This window comes from Bombus flavifrons, chromosome 8 (genome assembly GCF_040668555.2).
Source record: "Bombus flavifrons isolate JBK064 chromosome 8, iyBomFlav1_principal, whole genome shotgun sequence".
NCBI lineage: Eukaryota > Metazoa > Arthropoda > Insecta > Hymenoptera > Apidae > Bombus > Bombus flavifrons.
Window position 1 is genome coordinate 1,299,038 of NC_138449.1, and position 19,686 is coordinate 1,318,723.

Consider the following 19,686-nt stretch of genomic DNA (forward strand, 5'->3'; position numbering starts at 1 on the left):
AATATTAAAAGCACATTATACTGTAGTATCGTGGGTATTAAAATATAAATTTTTTCCCCGATTACTTACAATTTATTAATAGTGAATTAAATATACAAGTATTCATTGGACAGAAAACGATGTTTGTTTAACTGAAACTAAATGCGATACTCGTATCTATCTCAAATAACTTTACAGTTATTTGGCAACTCTCGTCACAACGAATGTAACACACACACTCTCTCCCCCCCCTCCCCCCTCTCTGTCTCTCTCTCTCACTAGCAACTCTAACAACTCTACGACACTGACAACTCAATCAACTCTCTCAACTCTACTCTTCGATGCTCGATCAACTCTGATTCTCGCAATTCACTCGCTTTTCGACTCGCATACTCTGACCTCTCGGTCACCCCTCCTTGAAAACCGAAATCGTCCTTCTGCTCTAACGTTGTTTATTGTTCTTCTCATACCTCTGCAAGAACTAGGTGACTTTAGTCACATAGGCGCTCTTAAATGTAAACGAACCACAGAAGGACGACGTACACGGTTTTTTCTATTTTCAACCGATCTCTAATCAAACTCTTTTACGATATTACAATACCATACTTTTTATTAATTTATATTCTGAATAAAATATTACATTATGCTATATCGTATGGTATTTATTAAAACATTCCAAACACACTTGGGGTGATTTTGGACACTTCGAACAATAGTTGTAGACTTCGTCATCACTACTCTCCTCACCTTCAAATATATTTTCACGCTGTTTACTGAACATTTTGAGAATGCAAACATTACTGATATACGTCTCACAAGTATGTTTCTCGACTAAATGAAAGATCTGATATATCTGTCATGAGATCCCTCGGAATACTCTAGCTGGAAAGCTTATCGCTTTCTCCATTTCAGAACTAAATAATCTTTTCTTCACAATGAATCGAAGGCGATAAACAATGAATTCCCGCTTGTCGCTCTATCTACGTTCTGCGTACCGGCGGTCGAATTTGGGCCCCGCAGGAAACTTAGTCGAATCATCCTGGACGACGAACGTGTTATAGGAGGCACCCGCGAGATGACCTGTGGGTACGAGTGCCGCATATAGACGGCGACCACGCAACGACTCCTGAGTCCCGCATCTCATTAATTTCTTCTAATCACTTCTAAAGTTACGCATTATTGAAACAACATCAAAACGTTCACGCAATATATTTCAAACACTCAAACGATCGTATACTGTTTCGTGCCAAACGACCTGTTAAATCCATTGACAGTGAAACGATATTTCATATACGGTTCTTGCAAGAATTAGCAATAGATCGGTTTAAGGTATAATTGTCAATCTGTTAAAAACTAGAAATTGTGGGTTAGAATTTTCTTTGAAAATGTACTGTTAGGAATAGTTTAGAGCCTTTTATAATGTAAGAAATAAACAAAGTATTATGTTTGAAAAGGGACTAATCGATTCCGAGGAAAATGAAAATAATTTCAACCTGCCTAAAAGACTGCGAAGAAATATATGCAGCACATCAGAATCGGAATCGGAGTGAATTGAAGATGATGCCAAGGACACCGATTGCAATATAGCATGAGCATCTACAAATTTCAAGCCAAAAATCCATCCATTTTCCTCAAAAAGTTCGGGAGTAGGAAAGAAAATACGCAGATCCTCGCCAATTATAAATTACTTTGAGCTATTCATTCCTGAAGAGCTCGTACAGTACATTGTAGATGAGACAAATTATTATCGGGCTCGGAAAAATAATAATAACTTGGATATCCAGGAAAATACGACAGTAGACGAACTGTACTGTTTTTTCGCGTTGTCATTGTTGATGACACGTAATAAAAAACTAACAATACAAGAGTACTGGACTAAAGATAAATATTTACGAAGCAATATTTTTTATACTTTCATTTAAGACTTAGGAAAACGTTTATACAGCAACCACGCACACTGTGCGTATTTCTGGCGCGCGTTTCCGTTCAGTGACAGAGCTTCGGTGAACTGGACTGCCAAAGCGAAAGGGTTAAAAATCAATTTGATAGAAACAATCAAATAAGAGCACTTAACTACACACGTAACACTCACCGTAACAGCTAAAATTCGTCGCCAAACCTAATCTAGTTGCTGTCAATAGATCCGATGGATGTTACTTTTATAGAAAACGTGACACTAACACAGCTAAAATTTCAATTTGAAAATTTGTATTTCAATGTTTATATTCGACCAATTAAACATATTTGGTTGGCAAAATTGAAATACTTGAACTAAAAAATCCTATTGTTAGGTTTATTTAAATCTAAATAATTGCTTAGCAAACCGATGCACGAAAAAATTTGTAAAAGTTCCTTGAAATTATTTAATGAAACTATAGAAACGCTGCCTATTCTCCGATTTCGACGAATATTGGATATATGTAGAAATTAATATTTTAAACCAGTGTAGTGGTACCAGCAGTTTTTCGCGAATATCTTGGAAACTAAGCGTATTCAGCCCTTATATATACAGCAAAAAGTTGTTAAAAATATCGACCTCTAGAGCATATCCAAAGATCATCGAAATTGGAGGGTGGCCAGTGTTTCTACAGTTTCACCAATTGTTTAATTTTAATATTTGAGTTTAACTTTGTGAACTTAAATATTTTAATTTTGTCAATATTTGTATTTAACCAATTAACCAGGTAACTGCGTTTGACGAGTATATACGTCAAACAAAAACTTTATTTCGGTGCGTTCGACGTGAATACTTGTTGTTGCTTGTATTTATTTACGTACTCCATGACCTTAGCTCATGAGAGATTTCTAAAATTAAATTCAGCAGTTAACACATTGTTGAACGTCAATTTTACTGAGAATTTATTTCATAGCACCGGCTATTATTTCGTAATTGGATGTGGAAGTAAAACAATATAAATAAACTTTAATAAATTTTATTTATTATTCAACTTTTAATATTTCTTTTTCGCATGATAAACAGTGTAACAATCACCTACGAGTTTTCTGGTTTGGCCCACCAATTACGGTAATCCAAGAAACTTCTTTATTTCATTAGTGGTCTTCCGTCCATGGTACCGTTTTTGCAGAGATTTTATGTAACCCTTTCATTTGAAAATGGTACAAATTGGTTTGCGTGACGACTAAATCAAAAAAACCACTGTCAAAGGATAAAGCCGTTATCTCACTGATAATCTATGCATCACCAATTTCAATAGTTGCACCAGGAATGTTTAAATAATTCTGTAAGCTTGGTATGATATCATGTTCGTTCCACTCTTCTTCCAATTCGTCGTCACTATCTGATTCTACTATATTCCTTTTTTGATATTTTGGTGGCCTAATATCAGATTTACTGTCTTCTGATACAGTATCATTTTCCAAGTCACCACAATTTGATTCACAATCACTTCAACAATCAGATAAAACATCCGCGTATAATTCATTGAAAGATTCCTCATTGGTACGTTCCGTCATCGTTAACATTTTTTTACAACAAAGCACGCAACTTGACGGGTCTTATAAGCGAGAGAAACAGCTTGAGGTATGCAGACCAACAATTGCACTGTATCATCTCTAACAGCGCACTGAGAAAACGACGCTGATGCGAAAAGAAGCGCATCACAAGTTTACTCGTGGCTAATCGGCAACGTTTGGCCATGAAATACCTGTTAAAACACTTTGACTGCCACGTTCGTCATATATGACCACGGTTTCTCCTGTGACGCCACGGTGGTCATTGGTGACCGGAGCGCTTGAACTTCTTACAATTATAAAAATTGAATGAAAATTGACAGTTAGGGCATTTTGAATATAACCGATAAATAGAAGATACTTTGAAATAAAAAGTGTCCCATTGAACAATTAAACATTTTTATTAGAACATCAATAAGAAAAATGAGAACAGATCTTGCATCTAATCTACGAATATTATTATAAACACACCTTAGAAAATAATCGTAAATGCTGCTTTATAATCATATAATTGAAGTTAGAAGTGGGAAACTTATCTTACTATTATATACATGTCGGAGATGAAAGGACATCAGAGCCTTTCTTTTGGAAATTTTGAGAAGATCCTGAATACTTTAGTATAAACTATTTATTATAGCTGTACTTAAATAATAAAACTTAGAAGTAGTTGTTTATGATTCAATCCGATTATGTTTGCCCGAGATTTGTGTTAGTAGGCTTCGGCTCGAGGTGTCACAACTGGTCGCTGAACGTACCCACGGTCACGGGATGGACGTTTTTATTTAACAGAGGTATGGAGTAGTTGTATAGTTCTCCTTAAAAAAATATAGTTGTAGCGGCACACGGGTTCGAGGAAAAATCAAACCATGTGTGGTTTTGCCTCACAAGTGTCAATATTATGGGACACACGTTGTATTCATAATCAAACTCCGGGCAGGAACAATGTCGCCGCTACGCCGGCTGCCTAGCAACGGCGGTTGGAATTTTGTTGGTTTCCCCGACCAGTATATAACAAAACAAACGCGATCGTAAGGAGAGGAAAGTTTTCATCAGTCTTTTATTCCTGCTATCTCCTTGGAGAGTTTTAACATCGTCTTTACGAGCGGTATATACCGAGCGTCCCAGCGAACGTCACTTTGTGTTTCAAAATATATTCTATTGAACAAAAAGTTTTCCCCGTTGACCGTGGATTCGTTATTGAACGTAAGATCATTGTCATTAACATCTCGAGTGTCTAATCACCACGGTTATTTGTCAAATTCTGTAAAAACCATATTTATACCAGTAAATATAATCTCTATTGTACAACAACGACGGCTAGTCCAAATACAGATTCGTTACACGCCCCTAAACCTAATGATAACTCGACATTTAGAATGAGCAAATAGTGTTTACTAATATCTTGTACACGTTTCAACAATATATTCGGCACGTTTTGCTTACGACGAAATAACAAATGCGAATGGTTTGTTGAAATAAACGAAGCCTTGTTATAATACGTCGCCATCAACTGTTACCAAGGCGCCACGGTGGTCACCCGAGACCACCATTAAGGTAAACGGTCCATTGGGGAAGAATGTTGTCTTACATCATCAATTTATTATTATTTTGCCATCGTATGCTTTGGATAATAAAAATACTCCCGTGGCGTCCTGAGCGAAACATGTGATTTCGGCGTAGTAATGAAAGTGTTAATCTGTTTCAATCTTCGTCTTACTGTCAGATGATATTCGCGATTCGTTTTAAACTTTCCGAATCTATACAAAATCGCCCATTAGCAGTAACATAATACGTAATAAAGAAAGTTATTTAGCAGCAGTTTCATAACTGTAATGTAGAATTACTAACTCGAGTACAAATAACGTGATTGTTAAAAATTAATATAGCTCAGTAGCAAGGAAAGAAAATAGAGTATGTTTCATTTCGATCAGTTTTGTAAAAGCTGAGAAATAGCTTGTACGCTCCCACGTGTGGTAAAGGTCAAGCAACCACAGTTATTGTTCATGTCGTGTTTGTTCTAAAATCGAACTTTTTTTTTATAATTTAATATTCTTTGTTACGGAGAACAATCTATTTATTTATTTATTTATTATTGTTTTGTCCGTGCCTTTCGGCTTCGGACGAACTTTCGGTTTTACATCTCTTACATCTAATTCTCTTCTTATATGTCTATTAAAAATTAATATATCGATACTCCATTGCTTTCCTAGGAAAATAATTTGAAGCGTCTGTATCTAAAGGGTACATATATTGGTAATGGAACTAAACTGAAAGACAGGCATTTAAAATTAATTAAAATGTCCTCCTTTTATGTTAATAACAATCATAGTTACTTATTTGTAGATTTGTTGTCCATCCAGTCGAAGGTAGACTACGATGATTATTTACAATTGCGAAAAATAACAAAATAAGAAATTAAACAAATGATCCTCATGTAAAATTATTAAACTCTTTGATTTCCCTTTAGCCTGTCAAAGTGCTAACTCGTGACCGGTCAACAATGTGCTAACTAGTAAAACGTGGATATTTGATTTCGATCGATCGTAGTGTGGAATATTTGAATTAAAAGATTCTGCTTAAACTTAAACAATTACTCGTCAAACTCGATAACGCTTCATCAAGTTTTCGTATTCCCGTATTATGACACTCGTCACGTACGATATAAAACAGAGTTCCCAGTTAGGGGATAGGTAAATGGAACAAAAAAGATAGTCGTGTCGCAGAAGGTTCGTTGAAAAGACGAGTGAAGAGAACGAGAATCGTAAGCCGGTCTTTCTCGAACGCTTAGCGTGAAATTGCACGGCGTATTCATTCGCGAACGATTCAGCTCTCAGGAGAGAAGGGGCTTCCCGATTCCTTGTCGCGAAATGATTAACTTTCGACGAGATTCCGCTTAATTCCACGGCTGTCTGTTAGAAACAATGCCAAGCTTCTTTTTCTCTCGGGAAAACCGGGCTATTCCTTTACTGAGAAATCCGTGATTTATGAGGCAATAACGAAAGATATTTCCTGCGTCGCGATTCAGGTGACGTGGGTGCAGCAGCCAAGCAAGGACTCGTTTCGACTACTCACGGTCGGTAGGATCCTGTACAGTGCGGATCAGCGGATCAGCCTCAACTTCCGGTAAGTGAAATCAACAAAATACGAGAGATATTTAGATAGATATGATGTCTCGATAATTAGGACATGAAAATTGACATTGGTATTGATTTCGATACGAGATATGAAGTAGGGTAAAATCATAATATACATAGTCTGAACAGGGCCGGCGCAAGACACGTTCAGCGCGTTCGCCGGAACCCGCCCCCGCGGTCTACGAAAATTACCCAATTTAAAAAAATCAATTTTGATTAACTTTTTACAGAATGATGATACCATTGACAGATGCAAGACATTTTTTTTGGTAGCGATGATTCAGTTTAAAGGAGTGAGAAAAATCATCAAAGTTCAGTGTAACTCCATAATGTCCTCATATCCTGGAAACTACTTTAGATAAAAAAATCCTGGCATTTTCAGAAAAATGTACTTTTTAGAGAAATTAAAGTACATCAATAGTTTTTTGCAAAAGTCATACATGATTACAGATTTTGTATTTTCATTGGATTTTTTGCCCCTTGAAAGCGAATTATGCATGCGAAAAAATATTACTCGGATTTGTTTAAAAAACTGCTTATAAAAATATATAATATGTAACATGTTACATATGTAAATAAATAATTTCTCGTTGCAAAATTTAAGTGTAGGAATTGAAGTGTATTTAGGCCTCGCAAAAGATCGCGCCGGCCCTGAGTCTGAACCCGTCTATTTATATGAACCTGCCAAAGAACAAATTTATATAGTAGGAGTTCGTTGAGTTTCTCCAGTATTTGCCATTCTCCATATAATAATAGCAGTTCGTGTTGAGATAAGCGTGTTGAATCGGCAGGATTCATTTTATTAAATAGTTAACTGGAATTTTAGTAAAATAGCTAAATGTTAAAATTGAATTTGTATTTGAAAATTTTAATTTCACTTCAAATCTAAAAATTTGATCTTTAAAAGTTATATTATACATTTTCGCTATTAATTATTTTATAAACAAAAATCAAATTAATTGCATCGACAAACTGAGGAAGTGTATGCATTGAAAGTATAAAAATTGTCACGCGAGATATCTATTTTAAGAGAACAAGAATATTTTGCATTCGTATAGAAAGAAGACAACATTTCTACGATTTCGTGACAGTCGAAATGTGATTGAACTCATTACTAGTATCGATAGAAATTTCTATTTTTATCGATTTCCGTGTCACGAAATGCTATAAAGTCGTGTAGCTCGATATTTCTCGCTTTTATAGATACGCTATAAAAGTCGAATACATCTAAAAATCGCGTAACGATATATGAACGAATGAAGTTTTCCATTTTCTGATCTCACAGATACCCGAGCAATTGGAGATTACAAATCCAGTACGCAACTACGCGGGATTCCGGCTTATACAAGTGTCAAGTTGCAACGCATCCGCCGCTGGTTAAAACGATTAACGTCGTCGTCACGGGTGAGTGATCTTTTGAAACTGTATTCGCGATTAACCGCCATTGTTTTGCTTTAAAATTTCCTTCCTCGTGCGTACGGCGTGAAACAATACGCCGTTAAATTGTATCGTCAACAGAACGTTGATAAAAAGAAATGGCACAAGGTACTAGAATATTTTGTATCTATTCTATTCTATTCTATCATATTATGATCATCTCCCATGATATACTGAATTAAATGAAACGAAAGAAAGACTCAACCAAACATTTTGCCGAGCTACCCTTCCTCTAAACACAAACACCTTTTCCAATAAAGGAAAATCTTTTCATAAAACCTTCCTGTTGAACCCTCCACAGGGTTCTTCCCATCTTCTTCCATGAATCTTCCCCAAATAACTGCAACATAATTAAGACTCTTCTGAAGATCCAAAGAGCCCCATCCAATGTACTTCCTGTATCCACTTACCCCATCCATTCGCCATGTAATCTTCAAGAAAACAATCGAAAGGTAAAAGTAAACAAAACCACGTGCGCTCGATTCTATTCTCGTAGCAACGAGATGAAGGAAAGCATTCTTCCTTTCATCGCCTTGTTTTATTTTACCCCACGATTCATAACGAAGGGTTGCAGGAGAGCATCCTATCCACGTTAACCAATTAAGGAGCAATGCGTTCAACGCAACATTTCATTTACAATTTTTCCAAACCATTTACCTTATTGAAATTTATTCATTAACATCGTAATTATGAAAGGAAACTTGCTCGATACTTTTTTCGTCACTGCTTCTTCCACTTGGATTTTACAATTTTAGAAAATTTATCCACTTGCGCTAGAAAGACGTGCCACGCACGTCGAGATGCTTTTCTTCCAAAATCGCCAGCGACCTGTATACGACGTATAGGCATTTGTCGCAGAAATAAAAATGACGTGCGCTGCACGCCAGCTAACAGTTAGGTCGTTCGTTTGTCGAGCTACAGTTGCAGAGTGCACGACGTGTCACATAGAGTCATCGATATCTTGGAAATATTTCAGAATAGATTATTAATAAATAAAAGGCTATTGTTGCCGTGAGTATTTATGCATATCCGTGTAAAATTCTTTATGTAAGACCCTACCAACGCTCTGAAGCGTTGCTTAACGCTAGAACTATTACACCAATCAAATTGACTGTTTTTACAATTTTATTTTAAAATTCTTACTTCATGTTATGTTTTTGTCCGCAATGATGCAATGACTTTCGCAACGATAACTAAAAGAATAATATATTGAATTTTATTTTGTTTTTTGCGTATTCAAACTGAAAATAATTTTGTATCAAGGCTACTTATACCAATACCAGACAAAATGTAAAAGGATCCTGCAATCTGTTTATGGAACCCTAATTAACCAGTTTCTTCATTTTGTACAACTTGCCACACGTTTTTTAAATTTTTACTGCGTATCATTCGATATGATGATATCAGTTATCAGGAAAATTCCGGATCGATAGCTAGATCGCTAGATGCTGACACTAGAAATACCACATCAGTCAAAATAACTGGTTCTACAATTTTATAAATCTGTCAACCCTCGTTTAGGGATCATGGTCCCACGTGGATTAATAACACCAAAAATGTACTACATAACATGGAATTTCTTCTTTAAGAAAGTAATAAATCGATAAATATAAAAATATTCTATTTTACGTATTTTTTAAAGACCAGATATTTTGACTGGTTTTAATAGAAATAGCTTCGTGTTAACTATCGGTAGTTCTAGTATTAAAAGATTGCATTCGCAGACGCGGTGAGGCGTGTTATATTGTAGCACACGACACGTGCAACTGTGAGTTTATTGGCAGCGCAGGTGGTTAAAGAAATTGTATTTACAAAATTTTTCTGATTTTGTAATGTGTAATAACTTATAATAATTTAAATTAATATGGTTTATGATATTAAATTAATATAATTGATAATAATTTAATAAATGTAAAATAAAAGTAATTTATAAAATTATAGTTAATTATTACGCAATCTTTAGTGGGTTTCGATAGAGGGAGAAAGAGGACGAGGGAGGGAAAGAAACTTGACCGAGTCGGAAGAATGGTTCTCAGTTTCCGAGCGACATTCGAGACGAAGAAAGGGACGTAGCGGGTCACACAAAGGAGCAAAGGGTTACAGAGCAGGTTTCGCGTGTCCCAATCCCCTTACGTCGCCAATTCGGTGCAATGGAAACCCGCATTTCGTCGGCTAAAGCGCCTCGTGGCCGGTAATCTGATCTGATCCGAAGAGGGGCCTGGTCGGTGAACAAAAGCCGCCGTAAGGACGAAGTAGGGCAGAACAAACTCGGATAGACTGACATTGTTACACGACTCCTTCTCCTCCCTTTTCTCTGTCTTCGTTCGACCATCTGGCGTCCCTGTTGCTCTTCCTAAATCGTCAAGCTCGACGTTTTGTCGTACCGCTGGAATTTCTTTGACCTCTCTTGCTCCAGGAACGATCTTTTTGGCCCTCGTGGGTATCTATATGGAAGAAATATCTAACACGGGATGAAATCGATATGGGACACGCTCGTTGACTCATCTCGATCAAATAAGTTTCACAGGAAACGATTTGTACGGGGATGATTGATAGGGCTTTCTGATGGAACATAGTTTCGCGAACGACGCCATAGATCGAACTACTTAATTTATCAGGAACCATGGAAAGAGTTTCTTTTTTTTTATTTGGTAGAATTTTTACAATCAATTCTCATTGAGGATTATAAGCAAATTTTATTTTGGCGTGGTACTGTAACTTGGATTATATGTGTTTATAGTATGTTAGATTCTAGTTGAATCTAATGCTTAAATCTAAAGGGTAATTTCTGTGGAAAGAGTTCTCACGGAGAATTCTTTGATCATCTTGTTCTGTGTAACTTTTATCTTTCTTTACGATTTCTGTCTGTCGAGTTTCTATATCTCTTAACACGTTGACTGCCACGCGTGTTTTTGTCAAAGGTGAAATTCGAGCAGCCTTATGATAAACCAAAATTCCGAGCGCCTTATCACGTGTGACCGTCCGGTCACCATCCGTTCTCAGCCGCCTGGGTGGCATTCGGTCACTCTAGCCGTTCTCCGAAATATATGACAAGTACAAGCAAAGCCTTCTCCCACTCCGACGAATAAAACAATATAAATGCACCCTTCATCATCATCCAGTCAGTCTGTAACAATTCTCAACTAGCCCAAGTATCAAAAGTGTATTATCGCGAACCAAAAATCATACTGTACAAATTGAGTGAAAAATAAGAGAAATCGATCTCCTATTCGGAAATTGACAAGTTTCTTGTTTTAACTTAATTTTTACGCTACATTTTTGGCGATCCTGCCAGGATCCATTCGCTTCAGTGTAAACGAAATCACGATTGCGGCGTACGCGCATCGTTGAAGATCGAAGGATCAGCGAACCACCGCGAATCTTTGCTACTACGAAGCCCTGCTGCAACTTTCAACGTTCCACTACGGTGAAACTAGACGAGAGGACTACGGTCAGCGCAGAGCAAGCCTACGAATAAGATTCGGAATCTAAAAAAAAAAAAGAAAAAAAAAACCCACCAGAGAGGAAACATCCCAGAGACTCCTCAACGGTCATAACTACCACGGTAAGCTAGAAATCTAGATTCATTTTTTTCATTACCGTGTGAGAAAACCAAGTTTCTCAAGCGTTTCGAGTTCAAATAGCTACGATAGTTCAATAAGCCCGATTAGAATCATGTCTACATCACGAAAGGACAAAGTCGAAACTATTGAAACCGTTTCTACAGACGGAGCTACGGATAATTCGATTCTTGCCAGACTCGACATGATACAAAAACAAATCGAACTTCTTACGCGACGTATGGAAGAGACACAACGGACAGCCGACAGTGAAAATAGGAAGCGTACAGCGGAGATAGAACTATTAGCCAAAAATATCTCCAAAATAAAAATAGGACGCGACGCTACTACAGAACTAGGCTCCCTTATCACCATGGACGAATCTGTTGCCGCGAGAGATAGAACTTCCCCACCGTGCGTTCCGATTCAAACAGAAGCAGATAACCATCCCTCTTACGAAGATCGTCTACCGCAATTCACCCCTCCGAGCTTACGGGCCAAAGACGCGATAGCATGCATTCCACAATTAAACGGCGAAGACGATATCGGAGTAGAAGAGTTCATACGCGAAGTACGTGAATTACGAGCCATGTGTAGCGAACCCACGCTATTACTAAAAATGATCAAAATCGGGAAAGTCACGGGTAGAGCCGCAATGGCCATCCGCAATATACCAATCAACGAATACAGACACCTGTACGATGCCCTACGACGAAACGTAGCCACCCAAGACTCCGTTAGAGAACAACAAGACCAGCTACGCGAAACGAGACAGCGTCACGACGAAAGTGTGCAAAGTTATATCATCAGATTCCGCAGAGCGCTCAATAAGCTACGATATAGTATAACGAACGAATACTGTGACGAAATTACTAGACGAGCTATGAACGACAGGATTTTAAGAGACTCCGTAATCGATTTTATTCGAGGTCTGAAAACCGAAATAGGACAATTACTACTCGCCAATCCACCATACAATATCCTTGAAGCCGAGAAAAAAGCCACCGACATAGAGCGATTCTTCAGGGAAGATCGAAATCGACGACCAAAACCGAACATTTTCAATTCATACTCGACATCAGTGATCTTAAACTCTTCACAATAGATAACAAAATATTTTTCAAAATCATAGTACCCTTAGTCTCTAACACAGAATGGAACATGTTACAAGTATATCCTATCCCGAATAAGAGAAATGGAGTATTTTTGGCTCCAGCAGTCGAACATCAGATGTATTTAACCTCAGGTCTTTCATTTATAAACGCTGATATCGAGTACTTCAACAAATTTTGTAAAATTCGAGCCGGAACCACTATATGTAAACAAACACTACCAATCCATGACAGAAACTCGAGAACCGATTGTCGCAGCGAAATAATAAACTTCAAACCTCGCATTGAACATTGCCAAATAACTGTACTTAAGATTGAAGACATTAGCTTTATACCGCTCAAAACTAGCAACTGCTACATTGCGATACCGGCAAATCCAACAGAAATAGACACAATTTGCCAAACGAAACATACCTTGCAAAAACTCGACAAGCCTTCCATTATAAGAGCCAACACTTCTTGCGATATATTGTACAAAGATGAACACATGCGTATAGGCGAAACAAAAAACGAAGTCGAATACGAAATCAAAACAAAAACCCTAGCGCTCAAAACAAACGATAGTTTCACTCATCTGCTAGATAAACTCGAGCGAGCACCAAAGATAATAGATAATTTACAAGGCTATAAAACCACGATCGATAAAATAGGCGACGAGATAGAAACTCTTAATTTCGAACATAGAATCAAAAATATACAGTACTGGAGACTAACCACGCTCCAGATATTAGGGTACATAGCATTAGGCATACTAGGTATATATGGATTAAACAAAATAGGGGTATTCAAATGCATCAGGAAATGTATACCGAACAAATTATGTATCAATTTATTTTGCTGCCGAAATGAAACCATAATTAATAGCCACAATGCGACAACACCACCGGTACCAAGCACCCTGGCCACGACACCCAACATCTATATTCCAACCAACACATACGACCTAGAGGATGAGGAGGAACCAGCCGTAATTTTCAAGCCACGTCAAGTCCGATTCCACAAAAGTCTTCTGAAGAAAACTTGAGGGACCAAGTTCGATCTAAGAAGGGGGGAATGTCACAGGTGAAATTCGAGCAGCCTTATGATAAACCAAAATTCCGAGCGCCTTATCACGTGTGACCGTCCGGTCACCATCCGTTCTCAGCCGCCTGGGTGGCATTCGGTCACTCTAGCCGTTCTCCGAAATATATGACAAGTACAAGCAAAACCTTCTCCCACTCCGACGAATAAAACAATATAAATGCACCCTTCATCATCATCCAGTCAGTCTGTAACAATTCTCAACTAGCCCAAATATCAAAAGTGTATCATCGCGAACCAAAAATCATACTGTACAAATTGAGTGAAAAATAAAAGAAATCGATCTCCTATTCGGAAATTGACAAGTTTCTTGTTTTAACTTAATTTTTACGCTACATTTTCAATGAAATCTCCTTCAGACCACGCGTGCCGCAGTAACAAACGTTCTCTGCTAGGTACTCCCATCGATATTTTAGTAATGCGAGTGGCTCAAGTGGTGGTCTCAAGAATGATCTCTCGCTTCGTTTGTTCGCAACATTAAAACCAGTAGCTGTTGTCGAATATAATGAAGGAAAGTGTGGTATAAATTATTCCGACCAAATGGTTTCTTATGTCACCATAGTTAAAAAAGGAATCAAATGGTATAGAAAACTTGGCATTCAACTCCTTCTGGAAATTTCTGTTGTAAACGCTTTGACGGTTTACAAAATTGCAACAAGGAAGAATATAAATATTAGAATATTTAGAGAATTATTAGTTGTAAAATTATTAGGGTTGTCTGAAAATACAAAAAATCCTTGTCTTCGACGGAGTCAGCATAATATCGCCGTTCGGAAAAATGATTGCGGAAGAAGCATTAAACGCGCGTGTAAACTATGTTATGCAAATAAAAGTCGTCGAATGGACCGAACAGAGACACGAAAGAATTTAAAGAAAACAACAACTTATTGTCCAAATTGTCCCGATCAACTTCAGCTATGTATAGAATGCTTTAAAGTTTTACGTTCAAAATAATTTTTCTAATAAACCATTTTCGTATTACTTTTATAACAATTCAATAGAGTTATTATTTCCTCTGGAATACCTTTTCAAATACCTACGACGATCCTTCGCAAGTAGTCAAATAAGCGTCACCCGAATACGGGTGACGCGGCCCTACCGGAAACTTTGCTGAATACGGGTTACGAGATAATATTCATTAAATTAGGAATTATACAAAATACTGCTATATATACTTTAATAATTAAGTTCTAATTATTTTATTAATTAGTGTACCTTTTCAGGAGCTTTCATGGTTTATATATTTGTTCCTATTACCAGGATTTAATATTTTATTAATTTCTACTTTAATAATAACTTACGATTCATTATATTTCTATTCTATTATATTTTTATATATTATATATTTATTATAAAATCTGAAATTCAGTATCACCCATATATCTTCTCTCCTTGAATTCCTGGGGAATTTCATAAATTTAGTATGGAAATAATATTTTTATAAAACGATAAAAAATGAGATAAGATCTTATCATTTGTTTAGAGAATGAAACAAAATCGAACCGTAACGAAAAACGAACGAATCAGATTAATTTCGGATAGCGAAATAAGTTTGGTACCAACGACAGCTGCACTTTACATGTTCCTCAAAATTGCGTATTTGTCACTTTAAAACAATAGTTACGTGAAGATGACTTCTGGGACATGTACGAAGCCCATGGACGGGCAGAAACATCCCGTTGTCCAGTAATCGATCATCGATGCGATTAATACGATGATTGATACACGTTCATCGTGATCCCTTTGTTAGCTGGCCGAAGGCTGCGACAATATTTGCTACGACCGTGTGACGATGCCTGTTTTCGCTAAAGGACAGAATTTATTAAATTCTTTATTACATCCCTAGTTCTTTATTGAGAATTCTCAAGCACTGCAACGAAGCCTTTTTTGTCTTATTCGTTGTCTCTTTTCTGCGACATCGTTCGATGAAAGAAAAGATCGTGTCTCTTTGCGTTACAGATGACTATAATAGTAAAAAATTTCATATTAAAAATATCTCACAATTACGTAACAAGTGTTTCGAAATTGTTTCCATGCTTATTACACGGCATAGTTGCTATCGTATTAATCAATAAACATTTTAGTCTTTTCAGTTCAGGTAAATAGTCAGCAGAACACTGTTTATTTTAACACGTAGACGCCGGTGCCGATATTCTGCGTTTTCTTTGTGAGGCGCCGCAACGTCAGATTATACTGTTCAACACGATTTTTGCGACGAGCTGAAAAGGAATCTGAAACCAGTTTCTGTCCATCACCCTCAGTTGTTGAAAAAATCGATTTTGAAAAAAATCGCAATTTTTCTACTTTGACCTCAATTTATAGGAAAATTACAAAAGCTATACGATTCCTGTTGGATGAATTCTATAGACTTCAACTAATATTAGATTGTCCGAAAAGTTTCTTTCGTTTCACAAAGAAACAATAGACGCACAGGACTTTTTGTTTTATATTCTTTTGATCCATTTTTTTTAATCTTCCAATTTACATCGTATGGTCCATTTTGCGTTACGTGCAGTATATTAATACGTGTAATAAAATATAATATAAAAATGTTTCGCATCTATTGTTTCCTTCTAAAACGAAAGAAACTTTCCAAACAACCTAATACGTTGATATACAATAGTTTGGCAATATCAATTTGCATATTATTGAGATATGTATAATTTTGTGTGTTAGACTAGATTGGCCGCGTAGTAGTGACAAACGTATATGAGTGTGTGAAAGTATGTGTGTGCGCGGCGTTTCGAAAAACAAATGAATGTAACTGTTCCGTTGGCAGTCTGATATGGAAGATGGTTTTCTTTTTTTCTTTTCTTTTATTTGGTAGACTTTTTACAATCAATTCTCATTGAGAATTATAAATGAATTATTTTGGCGTGGTATTGTAGTTTGGATTATAAAAGTTTATAGTATGTTTGATTCTAGCTGAATCTATCGTTTAAATCTAATGTTTAAATGCGGATCTGATCCGTCGTGTCAAGTAATTGGGTAACTAATGGGTTTGGTGGTTGTTAACTCCTATATTATAACTGTTACTGAATTTGGATATTTCTTCTTTAACTGTGGGTATCTTAAGGTTGCGGTGTATTGTTTCGTCGGTAACATTGAAAGATGGTGAGACAAAGAAAATGCTGAGACGCGTGCAAATATATATCGACGAAGATCCTGGAAATCGTTTATTAAATAAATCTATAATTATTTTAATTTGAATTCTAAGTGTAACCTTAGTGTTCCTTCCCTTTTATTTCGGCAATTAAGATCCACAATTCTCGACACATATATCTGTAAATGTTAAGTAAAACTGACGAGACCAGCTTTGGCCTTAATTTTTCTCAATTCTGACCATCGTACGCAATTCTGTGAACATTTTTCTATAAGAAACGTTCATAGCGCGAATCAACAAATTTTTCAATTCCGTACAGGAAAAAAATAGTCATGCATGTTCGTTGGAGAACGACGGCGCGCGTAAGGAACACGTACGACGAAAATAGTGTTGGGACGTAGTTTAAGTTTTAGTCGTAAATGATGTTGAGTGCGAGCGGCAATTTCGTCGAACCCTCGACTGACGATTTCCAGGCGCCCTGGCACTCGAGGCGCCAGTAACGCGCTGTACGGAGAAAACCTCTAAGGTGCGAGTTGACGGGACTTCGCACTAGAGTTTTGTTTCCAGGACCGCCGAAGAAAGATATAGTACCGGGCTAAGTGGGCGAGGACCATCGCGCTATTTTCCGGAAATCGGTTCGCTTTCCCTTGGTCGATCGCGGGCCTCGGGGTGGACTTTAGCTAGGCGCACTTTGACCTGCCTCTGGGCCTTTGGCGGCCCAATTGAACGTTCAGGGCCGCCCACACTTAACGAGGGAAATCAGTGACTTCTGGAGGAACGAATACGCCCCAGCCACTTTTTGAATAGTCTAGTAACTGGGGATGATTATTGAGAATTTAGACAACGACGTGAGGTTTACTGAGAGTTTAGAATTGACAGCAAGTGAAAAAGAGTGTAGTTGATGTACATTGCGAGTATTGTGGGTTGTGCGAAGTTTCTGCGAGGTGCGAGGTTAGTAAAGTTCTGACATAACGAGTTTCCTGAGCACACATTTCTTGCAGTGAGTGTAAAAGTAGTTCAAATTTTCTTCCTTTTCTAGAAAGGCGGTTAGCATTTTTCTATTTTAATTTTTGCCCATCTAAATAACATATACCATGGATATGGAAATCAGTGATTCGTCTGATGAATCAATAATTGGAAGCAGGAGAATCATACAAAGGGCACATATACTCTCAAGCTCTTCAGACGAGGCAAGTAATGACAGTGAATTGTCAGCTAACGAACTAACCGACGATACCATGGAAGAAGATTTCGAGTCAGATTCAGAGGAAGAGGATCTTGATGAAGAATGACAGGAAATAAGAGAAAGAGGCCAAACCATGACTGAGTATTCGCAAGAAGAAGAGTTGTTAATTGAAGACACGGACTGTGACGACCCTGTTCCTTTATATAAGTTATTCTTCACGCACAATATATTAGAAATGATCGTTGAGGAAACGAATAAATATGCTGTACAATGCTTGGAAAACTCTGCATCTAACAGCAGAGGACACCAACTGGACTGGAAACCTGTTACAAAGGACGAAATGAACACTTTTATTGATATCCTGCTTATCATGGGTCTAGTGCTGCTACCTAAAATTAGATTATACTGGTCTCGAAATGAACTGTATTCGGACGCATGTATAAGAAAAGCGATGAAACGCGGTCGGTTTATATCGATACTTAAATATTTACATTTTTCCGACAATTCTACGACTACCACCGAGGACCGTTTATGTAAACTTAGAAATATTGTTGACGCAATTGTCCATACGTTCAAAAATACTGTTAAACCTGGTAAAAATATTGTAATTGACGAAACCGTAATTCCGTGGAGAAGGCGTCTCAGATTTCGCCAATATATTTCAGGCAATCGGCATAAGTTTGGGATAAAACTTTATAAACCGGACATTCAGGAAGGTTACACCTTTAACATTCATATTTATGCCGGAGAAAATGCAACCAGAGTAGTGAAAACACATGCGCATTTTTCTTATAACGATGTTGAAAATGGGGTTGATCTATCCGATCGGATGTCATCCTATTATAATTGTTTGCACAAAACCGTAAAATGGTACAGAAAAATTGTAATAGAATTAATATGCGAAACTTGTCTCGTAAATGCGTGGTATATACATAGAAAATGGGGTACTAAAAGTATTAAAATTGTAAAATTTCGCGAAAAAATTATTTATCACCTTTTAGATGTAGTGAATCCCGACAGAGAAGAAATGCCAAATAAAAATAAAGTACTGCCCAAAACACATTCACATTTTCTGCAGTCGTACCAAGGGCCCGCGAGCAAAACGAGACGGCGGTGTAAACAATGTTATAAACGCATTTCTAAAATAAAAGGTAGGGAGTATGCCGCGAAAGGAATCAAAAAAGTAACAACATATTGTGATCGTTGTAAGGGCCAGCCGGCACTCTGTTTAACATGTTTCAAAAAATTACATAAAAAAAGTAAATAATTATATTAAATTTATAATATCGAATTGTTATGTTTTTACTATTGAATGTCAGTTTATAATGTTGAAATAAAATAACATAAACCTATTTTGTACAATCTATTTTGTGAAATACAAATGTGACCCACTGCGATGCACGCTGCCCCACGAAACTGATACGTGTGACCCACCGGTGATGCACGTCGCCTTACGAGACTGGCGCGTGTGACCCACTGCTGATGCATGCCGGTGTCAACGCGTTAAGGATCGTACTGAATGACATAATCGTCTGAATGTTGAGTACTTTTATTTAGAAGTAATGATGAATATTCTTAAAACATGAATAAATTGTGCGCAAAAAACTGATACCAAAAATTGTTA

At 37.1% G+C, this 19,686-nt stretch overlaps 1 protein-coding gene across 6 annotated transcripts in view; it reads left to right on the plus strand.

Annotated features, from left to right (window-relative positions):
* Positions 1-19,686, plus strand: part of LOC138182436 (uncharacterized) — a 340,068-nt gene that overhangs the window by 300,427 nt on the left and 19,955 nt on the right. For all 6 annotated transcript variants that reach the window (XM_069118274.1, XM_069118275.1, XM_069118278.1 and 3 more), the window contains 2 exons: positions 6,476-6,573; positions 7,870-7,988. In XM_069118274.1, coding sequence (XP_068974375.1) covers positions 6,476-6,573; positions 7,870-7,988 — 217 coding nt within the window. The remainder of the gene's footprint in view (positions 1-6,475; positions 6,574-7,869; positions 7,989-19,686) is intronic.